The sequence below is a fragment of the Octodon degus genome, unplaced genomic scaffold (genome assembly GCF_000260255.1).
Source record: "Octodon degus isolate 3935 unplaced genomic scaffold, OctDeg1.0 scaffold00118, whole genome shotgun sequence".
Lineage (NCBI taxonomy): Eukaryota > Metazoa > Chordata > Mammalia > Rodentia > Octodontidae > Octodon > Octodon degus.
This window is the reverse complement of record NW_004524694.1, coordinates 620,090-633,834: the sequence shown is the minus strand read 5'-3', so window position 1 is coordinate 633,834 and position 13,745 is coordinate 620,090. Positions and strand designations below refer to the sequence as shown.

Here is a 13,745-nt window from a genome sequence, read left to right as displayed (position 1 = left end):
ATCCAAAAGCTACAACTCTTGTTGCATAGGTCTTGCTTTATCTTGGTCTTAACCATCCAGCAGAAAAGTATAAAAACGAAGTATAAGAAGTAAAGCCATGCTGTTATTTTGAGCTGTAGGGGACTCAGGTCAATTTCTGACATTGCCAGTGAAGCCGAAGACCCAATACTATTATGGACTACTGGACTCCTTTGGAATATTTTGCTGAGTTAACACACGTATAATATTCAAATAACAGAACTAAACAAAAAAAGGGGATACAGATGAATGTCCATTTTGTATCTGTGTATTCAAAATGCTTAGGATAGATATATAGTTATATTCTCTTAATGAATGGAGGGATTTGTTCTAATAGAGTTTGTAAACAGGATATCATGTCCGCATCTATAGCAAATAACCACTAGGAAGAATGTATGCAATGTGTTAATTATTGAAACTGTCCTACCAATTTCATTTGAAACTGTGCCATCGCTATTTGTTTATCAATAAAATTATGAAAAAAAAAAAAAAAAAGAACAGAAACAAAGTTAGAAGAACAGCTACTAATATATAAAAACAGTGCTTATCTCTCAGGACAGACAGCAGGACTCTATCTGTTTGTGATGTCTTTTTAACTATTTTCACAGATGCATTAAAATCTTATATATGTGTATTAATTCTACAACCAGTTTTTTAAAAGCAGAATTTCCACAAAGGAGGAGGGTGATCCTAAGACTTCTCAGCACATGTATGAAACTCACAGCCATGTGCAAACTCCACTATCAAAGCCAGCAAAGGACCAAGAGAGAGGCTGTAGCCTAAATGCGCCCACATAAGCCACATGGACATATGACAATTTCATGACTTACACGGTATCATCTTAATTACTTCATGGGATCGCAACACTCAAGAAAAGATACCACATTGCTTGTGCAGTTATGGAACTGAGGCCCCAACTGCCAGCTCTTATTCCCTAAGACATGAGCAGAAGCAAGAGGGCACCTCCTTACCTCTTGTACTTTTCAAGAAGATTCTTTGCTTGCTCTTCAGCAAAGAGAACTCCAGCAGGGCAATCTGGGAAATCACCTGGGATGGAAGGTGCCCTTTTATACTGAGAATGCACTAGAGCCTCTTTTAATCCTCCAACCCTTGCACCTCGATAGATCTAAAAAATATCAAAAGAGACCATCAATTTACAAACTTAAAGTACAGTTCCTAATTGTCTCTGTGGGGAAAATGCGAAGCAACCAAGACATGCACTAAAAGGACACTGGACAGACACATGGTGGGGTCACCCTACATCTGACTGCCAAATGACAGAGAAGAGGAATGAAATGGAGCTTACAAGCCAACACGGAAACCTCCATACTGCACAAACAGAACATGCAGCAGAAGTACACATACAGTGAGATGTAGTTTAAAAACATTTCAAGTGCAATTATTTCATTATGGAATAAAAACATTTAATAAACCTACAAAAACAGGCACAGAGGTGACAAACACCAAAATTAGAATCAAGATGATTTTAAGAGATGGGAGGAGAGGAAGGTTAGAGAGAGGGCCCCAAAGTAATCCCCTGGGTCTGTATGCTTCCTTCCTTACAGGATGGCAGGTGAAGGGCATATAACCATTTTTCATATCAGCATTTTTTTTTGCTGTCTGAAACATTTCATAAATTTAAAAATCAAGTGGAATCATTTTAAAATTTTCCCATACCTAAATAACTGAATGTCCCTTGCACTAAGCATATTTGCTAAAAATTGTCTACATGAATACAATGATCTAATATTTCATTCATAATTTGTACTACCAAAATAATATTTAATGTCAGGTGTGATGTCATAGATCTGTACTCCCAGCACTTGGGAGGCTGAAGCAGGAGGTTTGCTGTGGTTCAAGGCTAGCCTGGGCTACAAAGTGAACTGAAGGCCAGCCTCAACTGCAAAGCAAGACCCTGTCTCAAAAAGGAAAAGAAAAAAATAACATAATGAGAAAAATATAACTGCAGTCAATAGGAGTATTATATGGTTATAGTTAACATTTTAAAAACAAAAAAAGTATATTCTATACATCTATAAAAATTGACTTTGCTTTCAAATTAAAACTTCAAGTCAAAAACTCAACCTTTTGCAGGTACTACTATTAAAAAAATCCAGCCATTAAAAAAACCCTCAAAATTTCACAGCGTCTGAAGTATCCCCTGCCCAGGATTAGGCTGCTAAACTTCTCAGCTTCTAAATTGTACCTACATTCTGGAACCCTTTCAGCGTTTGGGATTTACTAGGCACGTAGTTTAAATGTTGCAACTATTAGTCAGAATCAAAGAGAAACTTACAAATGGGATCCAGAAAGCCATGCCCCAGCCCTTGGGGAGGATGACATCCCAGCCACTGCCCCAGCCCAGTCGGTCTTCACCGGTTACTCTGCCCGGCTGCTGAATCAAAAGTACAGGGATCCTGGATTCACGGGGACCTAAAACGAGCTGTGACCCAGGCACCAGCAATTCACTTCTCATCCGGTTTAAATCCTAAAGTGGAAGAAAATAATTCAAGACAAACGACTCCAGTCTTCTATAAGATTCTACTAGGTTGCCCTACAAGCAGCTTTAGAAACTGCGCTGCACAGAGAGACCCTGTTGCAAAAAGAAAAAAAAAAAAAAAAGGCAGGGAAGGCTTAAATAAATGCAACCCATTATAAGCACCAAGTAAGTATTCCTCCTATAAAATTCTTGCTCTTTCAGGGGCTTTAGTAGGAAATGCCTGCCAAGTTGTCTTAAATTTGTTAAGTTTGGGCTAGCTCATTCAAAGTTATAAAATGATACATTTATCCTATAATCTCATACCAAAACTAACCTCATATTTAGATTATGTCACTATATTTGACTAAGATTCACATTTTAAAAAATGGAACAGTTAATGATAGCTTTTTAAGGATGGGCAACTGGAAAAATATTCTGGCTCCTGTGAAAACTTCTCCCCGGGTCTCATAGACTTAAAATAGAAGATACTAGAAAGTATTAGTTAAGGGGAACAACATCTTTCAGACTTTCCTTGCCAGCTGTAAAGAGAGATGCACAGGCAGGTGACAGGACCTCCACTCAACTGAGCACATGATACTCATTCCACTTAACTGTGACCTCACACACGGTCATCGTGGCATCACCAAGCCCAAGCCTTCTTTTCGCCTTTCTTCGAGCTTCTGCTACCATCTAACTGTAAACATACTGTTCACTCTAAAGTACGTTTCTCTTTAGCGCGCAGGTTCCCACAACCCTGAGGCGCTGCCCCTTCCTCCGGCATTCACCCTCCTCGGGCATGAACTGTGTAGCTGTGATCAGGACTCATGCAGCCACCCACTCAGACCACAGCGGAGCCTCCCACGGGCAGGCACACTCCAGAGCCTGGGAGTGCAGCCCTGAGCAGGTCAAACGCGGCCCTAGCCTTCCCATAACTGAGATCCGAAGCTCTTGCTAGAACCTTAGGTACTAATCTACAAAGTCTATGTCTCCTTTTTCTCAACTTCTTTTTTTGGGGGCAAGAGGGGCTGGGCATTGGACTTTGGACCTTCGTATTCATCTACATCCCCAGCTTCTATTTTTTTAAGTTGTGAGACACGGCCTCCCTGAGACGTTAAATTGCCCAGCCTGCGCTGAAACTTGCAATTTCTGCCTGCCTCAAGCTCCCAGAGTGCTGGGTGACAGGCCTATGCTATCACTCCAGCTAAGTCCTTTCTTCTCTTGTATTTTTCAGCCAACCACCAAGTCTGTCCAGGAAAATAATATATCAAACTCCAGCATGTTCTCTCCTACCCTAACTTAGGTCCCACCATGTCACATTTGGAGTATTTTAAGGGTCTTTTAAGGCCATCCAACCCATAGTCTTTTCTCCAGCTTCCCTATCCACCCAACTAATCTACCCCCCATATGGCTGAAATCCTGTCATGTCACCATCCAGCTTAAACTTCAGTGTTCAGTGCTGCCTTCTTCAGTCCTAATCCACATAATGCCTCAAGTTCCCTAAATTTATCTCTTCAGTGTCATCTGTTCCACTGCTGACTGCCTCCCAAAGTACTTGGAAATTCATGAATAGATTACCCTAGTTTTGTTCTAGGCCACTGTGTATTGTTATGGTTTGCATCTGCTTGTCCCCCAAAACCTCAGGCAGTCATGGGGTGGGCTTCTAGATTTTATGACTAATTCATGATCCAATGCTGGGATTATGGGTGTGAGTGGTGCTGGGATTATGCGTGCGAGTACTACACTGGCCCTGGGGCAGATAGCCTGGATGCAATATAAGGAAGGGAGAGGTCGCTGCTGCCACCACTGCTCCTCCCTTTTGCCTCTTGCTGTTTTGCTGTTTTCTGCCACCATGAACTGTTGCTCTCTGCCATGTGCCACTCTGCCTTGGAGCCAGCTGAGTAAGGGCTGAAGCCTCCACAAACTATGAGCTACATAAACCTTTCCTTCCTTCATTTTGGGAGTCAGGTATTTTGTCCCAGCAATGAAAGAAAAATAACTTAGACACACATGTTCTTCCCACTTCATGAAATCTTTTTCTTGACTGCAGCCTTGACCTTGCCCCCCAAACTCAGGTAATTCCAATCCCACCTGAGAGGAAGTGCATGCACCAGCTCTTCCATCCAGAAATACAGCTTCAGTTTCCCTAGTGCAGATTCAGGACCCTGACCTAGGCTCCCTCAGTATCCTGTACTCCAACCATCCTCTCCCACCCCCGCCCCCCATCAAGTACCACAGCACCTCACATGATGTTCTCCTCTGGCAGGAGATGGTATTGGAACCTACTCTCAAGTGGGAGTCAGAATTAACTAGACAGAGAATATTTATGGGGGAAAATAACAATAAAAGAAAAACACATTTAGACCATGAGATTATCTCTCAAAGAAAAAGTCTTTGTATTTTTCCTAGAGATCATACTTCCCTAAGAACAGAAATTACAGGTGCCAGGTAGAGCAGCACACACCTGTAATCCCAGCTATTCTGGAGGCTGAGGTAGGAGGACCAGTAAAACTGAAGCCCAGCCTGTGCAATTCAGTTAGACCCTGCCTCAAAATGAAAAGATCGAAAGGGTGGGAGACGTAGCTCAATGCAAAAGCACGTCCTTGCTACTGGGAAAAAAGAAAACAATATTATCATGACTAAGGAATCAACAAGTTGTCTGAAGATAAAAGGAAGTCTACAGGATCCTATGAAGTATAAAATGGTCTCTAGAACGCTGAGTTTCACCTGTCACTGGTGATTTTCCCAGCAGCCTTTACACTGTTAGTTACCTGATCCGAGATTTTATTCTCTGTGACACTCTCACAGATCACTGGGTTCCAGATAAAGCTATGCGCACACTCCACGGGAACACCCTCCAGCAGCAGCTGTCTAACTTGCTCATTATCTAAGAGGGAAAAGAAACAGCCTTCAAACCACATCCGCAGGTCAACAGCTCACACCCAAACACTAGCCGATTTATGATAAGATATCTTATAGACATTTATTTAACTAAAAGAATTTACATAGTAAAAAATTAAATTATTGTGATAGCTGGTTTCAGTCACTGAAATAACAAAAGCTGCTCAACTTTTTTCTTTGATATATATTTTTCAAATATCACAATATTAAATTGCCTCCAGATAACTGCCTAATATAAGAATTTATAAAGGCCAGCCAGATAGCTCAGCGGACTAAAGCGCCTGTTTAGGGAGAGTGCAGCGGTTGGGTTCAATTCGCAGTGTGCCGCGCTGGCCCTGCCCTGTGGGACACGCTGAGACAGTGACTGAGACTGGGCATGGTGGCACACACCTGTAATCCCAGCACTTGGGAGGCTGAAAACAGGAGAATCACTGGAAGTCTGATCTATGTAGTGAGACCCTGTAGGCCCCATACCAAACACCAAAAAAAAAAAGAAAAATTTATAATAATCAAATTCTAGATTATTTTCTTCTGCCCCTTATGTAAAGTCTCTGATGAGTGTATTTCCTGTGAAACCTACGGTTTTATCCCTTTAAGCAAGCCACACCATGCTAGAAAGGGCTCTACTGGAGGAAGAGAAACATTTTCAGTGATAAGCACCCATATCCTCTATTGATAGAGGACACCTCATTTAAATCATCAAAGGGAAAAAAATCTAACTCTTAAATATAACTTCATTAGACTAAGCCAGGTGTGATAATAATCCCAGCACTATGAGGCAGGAGGATTGCTACGAGTTAAATGTGAACCTGAACTGTAGAGCAAGACCCTGTCTCCATTGGAAAAAAAACTTCATTAGACTGAAAAGTTAAAAGCAACAAAGTTAGACAACGCATGAATTTTGGCTATGGTTCCAAATGCCAACACAGAAATATCACTCAAAAGCACATACCTCTGTGGGTCGGATGGCTAGGGAAAAGTAAGTTCAAAGTAACCAGGCCACAGTGTAACGGATTTCAGGGGAGAACAAAGAGAAAATTAAATGATGAACAGATCTGAGATGAAAGCTGCTTAGAGTAGCAGCAGCTCCGGTGCCTGTTCCTCCTTACAGAGACACTAACCAAGGGTCTGAAAACCAGTGCTGAATTTGCTAGAGGTTTGCATCGCCTGTCTAAGAGCAAGTAACAAGCTTCCACCCACCAGCCCCGGTCTACCCAGAATGCCCTCCTGAGGAGCTGCAGATTGGAGTGACAGATGAGATATTATTCCGATGGAGCTGCAGACCAAAAAAATGGCTGACACACAGTGGGTAAAGCACAGGACAGCACATGGAGGAACCTTCAGAGCACATTAGAGAGAAAGAAGCCAATCTGAAAAGGCTATGAAGCACATGACTCCATCTATATGACATTGGGAAACTACGGAGCAGTAGAAGGATCGATGGCTGCCACAGTTGGCCGGGGGTGGGGGGAGCTGCAGCCTTCAAAGTCACTCTGTCTTAGAAATATGTAGCTGGCTTTGAGGTGCCTGCCTGAAGCTATTAGGATTGTTTTCCTTCCAAGAGCAGAAACAAAGACGTTATGGCAAAATGGCCATTAACTTGGCACTCCTAGAAGTCACCTGCCACTCTGTGATCTGAAAATGTTTGCAAGACCTAGTAGAAAGTAAATACCACTCTGAAGGCAAACAGACTGTTCCCATGCTTTGGGGAGTATCAAAGTCAGATAGCCAGTGTTGTGCTCGCTTCGGCAGCACATATACTAAAATCAGATAGCCAGTGTTTACAGAGAAAAATGAAAATGAGTTTATGAGCACAGTATAGTTTCAGTATTTTCTTTCTGTTTCCTCTTTTTTTTTTTTTTTTGGAGGAGGGGTAATGGTGGGTTGAAACCAGAGAGCCTTACACACACTAGGCATGTGCACTACCCTTGAGCTATATGACCAATCTCCGTATTTAGTAATAAGGAAAACTCCTCCCTGGCAGACAAGGACTAGCTAAAATAACCTGTCAGAGCAAATCAGTGAACATTACAGTAAGCAAATAAAGTAACAGATAGTACAGGACAGATTTGGGCATTCTGTGAATTTGTGCTGACTTGCTGTATGATTTTTTTGGTTTTGCTTTTGTTTATCCCAGTGCTGACATTAAACCCAGGGCCTTGTATATGACCATACTCTTTCTAAAATTATCTCTTTCCTATTAAAATGTATTATTTAGGGACAGGGAGATAGCTCTGTGGTCTCAGTGCCTGCTTGGCAAGTGCAAGGACCCAGGTTTGATCCCCAGTACTGCATGCCGTAACGGCCCCCCACACTGAGCCAGCCACCAAAGCCAGGCATGGTGGTACACACCTGTAATCTCAGGGCTGGGGAGACTGAGACAGGAGGATCGCTACAAGTCTGCTACCGCTGAGCTACAAGCTCAAACTTGGCCCCAGATATGTAAGTATCACCTAGAAAGCCAGTTAATTACATAATGAAATGCTGGGTTACTAGATTTACAAATATTGGTAAAAACAAATTATTATTTAATTCAAACCTCAAAATCAAATGATCAAGTTTGAGAATATGCAACATTTCAGGTCTTCATGTACCTTCTCTTTTAAAGGTCTCTAGTATTCAATACACACAAGAAACTAAAGTGTTTGTTATTCAAAGCACGTAATTCCTTCTTTTTTTTTTTTTTTCAGTACCCGGGATCAAACTCAGACCCTGCGCTTGCCAAGCACACACTTAGGCCACTAAGCTATCTCCCCAGGCCCCTTTATTGCTTCACCAGCCCTGAACTGATCATTCTCATCTAAGCCAAAAGAGACAGAGAATGACTTCAAATACAGACAGTCTGAAACTGCATCAGAGAATGAGGTCTTTGCATTAACCTCATGTACTTAATTCTCCCAACGATTAATCTTCTAATGGACTCATTCACCAAAGTATACTTCCACCCTTGGGATTTTCAGTATTTTTGCAGTACCAGAGCCTGAAACGAACCCAGAGCCTCCCACGTGCTACCCAAGCATTCTAGCACTGCACTGCATTCCCAGCCCTTTTTATTTTTTATGTTGAGAGAGGGTCTCATTATGTTGCCAAGGTTAGAATCAAACATGCTTGTGACCTTGCCTTTGCCTCCCATAGTGTGTCACGGGGCCCAGCTCTAACCCTTCCAGGATATCACACTTGCAAATAATAATAATACAGTGCTAATTCCTTAAAAAGTATATTCTTTACGTAATCTCATGTAACAAGATAAAATTCATCTGCAACAAAATTAAAATATTTGGAACAGCTCTGGGGGTTTAGCTCAGGGGTACAGCGCCTGCCTGGTGTTCATGTTGCCCTGGATGTGACTCGCCAGCCTTCGCCCCTCCCCACAAAACAAATTTTTAATGGAATAACACAATAACAGCTAACAAGATGGTAAGCTTTTATAATGGAAATTAGATCATACTTTTCAAAATAGTTTAATTTTCTTCGCACTGATTCATAATAAGATAAAAGCTTTAGAAAAGATTTAACATATATACTGCTCCATTCCAGAAAAGAGTTTGAGGTAACAAAAAACCAAAGTAGAGTTTAACTATGGCTTTAAGATAATGAAGATAGCATTTAATGGTACAGAAAACCCTGCAAGTTTTATGGCTGCACTAAATGACACAGCATTAAAAAGAAAGCAACTAACTGATTAAAACCTTAGACTCTATAAATTAACTTACCCATGTATCTTCAGAGTCCTGTTTCACCCTCTCCGCTTTCTATGTGAAGCTCAGATAATGTAACTTATTGTCCCCTAGTATGCTAATATTCTATCTAGGGCTGGCCAGATACTTCAGTGGACTAAAGCGCCTATTTAGGCAGGCACAGGGACAGGGGTTCAATCCCCAGCCTGCTGTGTCGGCCCTGTCCCCAGGGCACACTGAGAGGATGACTGAGACTGGGCATGGTGACGTGCACCTGTAATCCCAGTGCTTGGGAAGCTGAAAACAGAAGGATCACCACAAGTCCAATCTGTGTAGTGAGACCCTATAGGCCCTGCACTAAATAAAAAAAATAATAAAAAACTCTATCTAACAAGACAGTACATACAATGAGGCATTGTTACAACTGCTACAAATCCCAGACTGCAACCCCAGGCCCACCCCCAGCCACACAGCACTCTCCACCCCTCTCTAGTCAAAACTCAGGCCTCTAACTCTCCAGCACCTGCGATGGCCTTGCCAGGATTCGAACCTGGATCATCTGTATGGTCAGACAGAGGCTTCCAATGAGCACAAGACCAGCTGCGGGTGCAGATCCCTTCCTCATGACTAACATTCTGAAACACCAGGCATTGTCAGAGTTTAGTTTAAAGAGACAGGTTTCACTGAAAATTAAAAAGAGAACTAGGAAAATAAATAAGCAAACATAAAGATCCAGCCTTATGGTTTAAACATACAAGGTACTTCCACACACTCCATGTCCTTTGACTGTAATCACCTGAAGAGAGGTAACTAAAGGGCCCCCTGATTTTTCACAAGTAAATTACTGCAGAAGTATGAGAGACTGAATTCTCATAACAGACTGGAATGATCCATTTAATAAGGAAAACCCCAGATTCAAGTACTTTACCTTGGCATTTTTCTGGGTTGGACAAAGCTTTAGACCGCTTTTGAGGCAAATTGATGCGAGGATCCCCCACTGTGAGTCCCAGGATAGTACCTGCTGGAATTTCTGCTGGCGATGTTATTCCTTTAGTAAAACAAAGGGGGAAAAAGCTTACAGAGAGTCGCCCATAAGACATACACATTTTCTTAGGTTTCAGATTTTCTAATGAAAAATTTTCTTTCAGCCAATTATTTAAAAACATGTCTTGCCTTTTATTTTCCATTGATAATTTTAGAGAACTGATGTTCAAAAAAGGGGTATTTCTTGAAAAAAAAAATTAAGTTGATGTGAAAGAAGTTATTTCACAATGCAACCATATGTCTATCAGTGATAACTGTTACAGGCACAAATACAACCAGGAGACTTAAGTTTAGATTTTGGGTTAGTACCTGATGTATGTATCTATATTAGAATGCCCACTGTTTAGAGCATTAATGTCTCCATGGTGCGCTGTTTCATAAACAAACATGAATACCAGGTACCTCTTACTTGCTGTTCTTACTATATCATAACAAACCACAGTAAGACAGGCTCAAGACCACTTCTCCGGCACCCAAGAGCAAATGCCCCTGTAACCCATGTCCCTCCCCACCCCCACTGCCTGTACAGCCCAGAACTTGCTCTGTGTACCTCCCAACAACTCAAAAATGGCTTCCTGTCTGCGATGCAGGGCAACACTAGCAGCATTCCTACATGCGCCAATCCACCAATGGTGAGGTGTCTCCTCGATGTCCTCTTCCCCCTAAAAGACAGCAAGTCCTCTTCACCAGGTACATGGATGATGAATCAGAATGAATAATGGGTATGGCAGCAGTACCAGCAGCCACCCCTTCTGTTTCTCTTGTGGGAATTCTGTTTTACTAGGAGCAGCATAGTTAAAGTTAATAATTACTATCAGACTAAGTACTCTTTTAATTAGAGGAAAGGACACAGTGTCACAAATTTCTGTCCAGATTTCACATAGTAGGAAACACTGCCCTGATGTTCAAAGAGACTACCTCACCGAGCCACTTCACACTCTCAGTTTCTGTCAAGCACAGGGCCAACAAGAAAGTCCTTAGTTGTCTCCTATTATCACCACCTTCATTGTCTCCTTGGGTAACCACAGCAGTTCCTAGAGAAGAGATCTCAGGTGAAGGATGCAGTACTACTGGAGTACTCTTAAAAATAGTGTTAAGATGCATGGGCACTCCATGTATACCTTTTCCCAACAGAACTGGGAGTCAAACCAAGTATCAACTGCCAAAAAGTACTTCAAACCCTGGGCATGTGCCAAGCCAAGAGAACCAGCAGCCAGGACTCAGTGCAGCTCCCAAGAGATTCCATTCACCTCACAGAACTCTGGTCACAAAGCAGAGGGATCTCAAGCACAGACTTTAGCCCCAAACTTTCTAGATTCAAATCTCTAGTCCACAACCTGTGAGTTACTGCCAGGCACCATTCCACATATTGGGGACACAGACAGCAAGAGGCTCACAGTCGAACAAGCGAGGCAGACTGCGTAAATGCACGAACAAGTCAGAGCATGTAAACTGAGGAAATACGCAGCACAACAGGAGGGAAGATGCCACCTGACAGGCCAGGATTCCAGAAGGAAGTGAGGTAGACTGAATGAGGCAGACTGAACTGGGAGGAGGAGGAAGGTTCAGCCAAGCAGAATGGAGGGAGAATGTCCAGTAGGTGTAAGAAAAATAGGTACAAAGTCTCTGGGGGAGATGAGAGTAATATACCCAGGACCTGCAAGGCAGTGCTAGCAAAGTGTATAAGGTGAGGCAATGGGCCGGGAATATGCTCAGTGGCACGAGGGCGTGCCAAGTAAGCACAAGGTCCTGGGTTCAATTTTCGATACCACCTTCCACCACAGCAATCATTGAAGAAGAGTAGCCATGGCCCTCTGCTATCCTATGGCCATGGGCCTCAACAAGGGCCACAAGGTGACTAAGAATGTGAGCAAACTAAGGCACAGCCACCATCGCAGACATCGCACCAAACACACCAAGTTCATGCAGGACATGATCCAGGAGGTGTGCGGCTTCGCCCCTAGAGTGGCACGCCATGGAGCTGCTCAAGGTCTCCAAGGACAAGTGCACCCTCAAGTTCATCAAGAAAAGGGTGGGGACGCACATCCTTGCCAAGAGGAAGCTTGAGGAGCTGAGCAACATGCTGGCCGCCATGAGGAAGGCAGCTGCCAAGAAGGACTGAGCCCCTTGGGAATAAAGCTTTGCAGAAAGTTAAAAAAAAAAAAAAAATCCAATACCAAAAAAATAAGAAGGTGAAGTGAGAGAAGGCCATAGAGCCAAGGTGGTCCCTCGCTATTCAGGTCACATTAGGGCTTTGGGTTTTACCTTAAGTACAATGACAAACTACCCAAAACTTTTAACTGCAAAGTAAGAAGCAAATAAGCTGTTAAGAGATCACTCTGCCTCTGGCATGGAGAGTGGTGACAGAGCAGGCATGCTGGAGAAGGTACGAAGCCCTCCAGTGCTGCCGGCCAAGGCAGCAACAGTGGAGACCAGGCGGAGCAGGTGGAGAGAAGCCATTTCTGTTTTTAAAACTTCTAAAAGCTCAAACTCCATTCAACTCTGTCATTACAGGTATCCATGTTAGATCCACAAGGCCCAAACCCTGAGAAGTCAATTGCACTAAGACAGGAAAACATACAGGACCTGAACCCAGATAGGCAAACCCTAATCTAGTCTCTATGCCAAGCCATGAGCCACAAAGACTGATTCAACTGATTCACCCTAATTTTTACTTAATTAAGAGAAGATACAAATTCTCTCCGAGTCCCTTTGCAAGTGTCTTGTGGCCTCAGGTGGCTCGTGGTTACCTTACAAAGAGCACAAAGGGCCACTGTGCTTGCAGAAAGCGACATCAGAAGTGCTGATGTCTAACATAGTTAGATATACATACTGCTCTTACCCTTCAGGGCACGACAGAAACTAGCCCAGAAAATATTCATCCCATAAGTCAAACATTCAAAAGCTGGCATACAATTTCAGGGATTTCAGAGACATCCTGTCATCCACCTAAGGGGTAGGACTCCCTTCTAGAAGACACAACTACAAGAAGAGTTTATTTGTAAATAAAAAGTCAATTATCTTAGCTATCTTCTATGCAAATATATTTTCCCCTTTCTTCTATTGGTTTATTAAAAAGAATGGTTAATGCTTGCTTGATCCATTTTGCACACCTAGCAATCCAAACTACTCTGAAGATAACAACATGCGATACAATAACCATTATTAATTTCCTATCAACTTGTTTTGAAATTCTGTATCATCTTTATTGTTTTTTAAATTTTTATTTTCTTTAAAATAAAAAAAAATAGTCACAGTTTACTTATCACAACCTCTTCAATTTGGTCTTCTAAAGTGAGAGACAAAAAAATTCCTTGATAGGAAAAATAAGTAAGGAATTAATATTTAAAAGCCATGGCCCAAAATGTTATCAACTTACAGTATATATTAGGTTTTAGAAATTTGCTGAGGAAAACACCCCCAGAATACAGAGGATACACTTGCGCTCTCACCGTGTGCACAGAAGCAGCCTTCAGTACGTCCGTGAGGATGGAGTGGGACAGGGGACCAATAAGCCGGAACCTGTTCATCTCCAGGCTCAAATCACTGAAAGACAGAGAAGATCTTACAGTGCAAACTTCCATCACGTACAGTCTGTGCCACTGGCAGAAATGGGGTCTTTACTGAAA

At 42.4% G+C, this 13,745-nt stretch overlaps 1 protein-coding gene across 1 annotated transcript in view; it reads right to left on the bottom strand.

Moving 5' to 3' along the window:
* Pop1 (POP1 homolog, ribonuclease P/MRP subunit) overlaps positions 1 to 13,745 on the bottom strand; it is a 48,359-nt gene that overhangs the window by 12,750 nt on the left and 21,864 nt on the right. Inside the window, exons 9-14 of the mRNA XM_004640060.2 lie at positions 13,569 to 13,662; positions 10,667 to 10,778; positions 10,001 to 10,120; positions 5,266 to 5,381; positions 2,315 to 2,506; positions 990 to 1,144 (exon numbers count right to left, since the gene is read on the bottom strand). Coding sequence (XP_004640117.1) covers positions 990 to 1,144; positions 2,315 to 2,506; positions 5,266 to 5,381; positions 10,001 to 10,120; positions 10,667 to 10,778; positions 13,569 to 13,662 — 789 coding nt within the window. The remainder of the gene's footprint in view (positions 1 to 989; positions 1,145 to 2,314; positions 2,507 to 5,265; positions 5,382 to 10,000; positions 10,121 to 10,666; positions 10,779 to 13,568; positions 13,663 to 13,745) is intronic.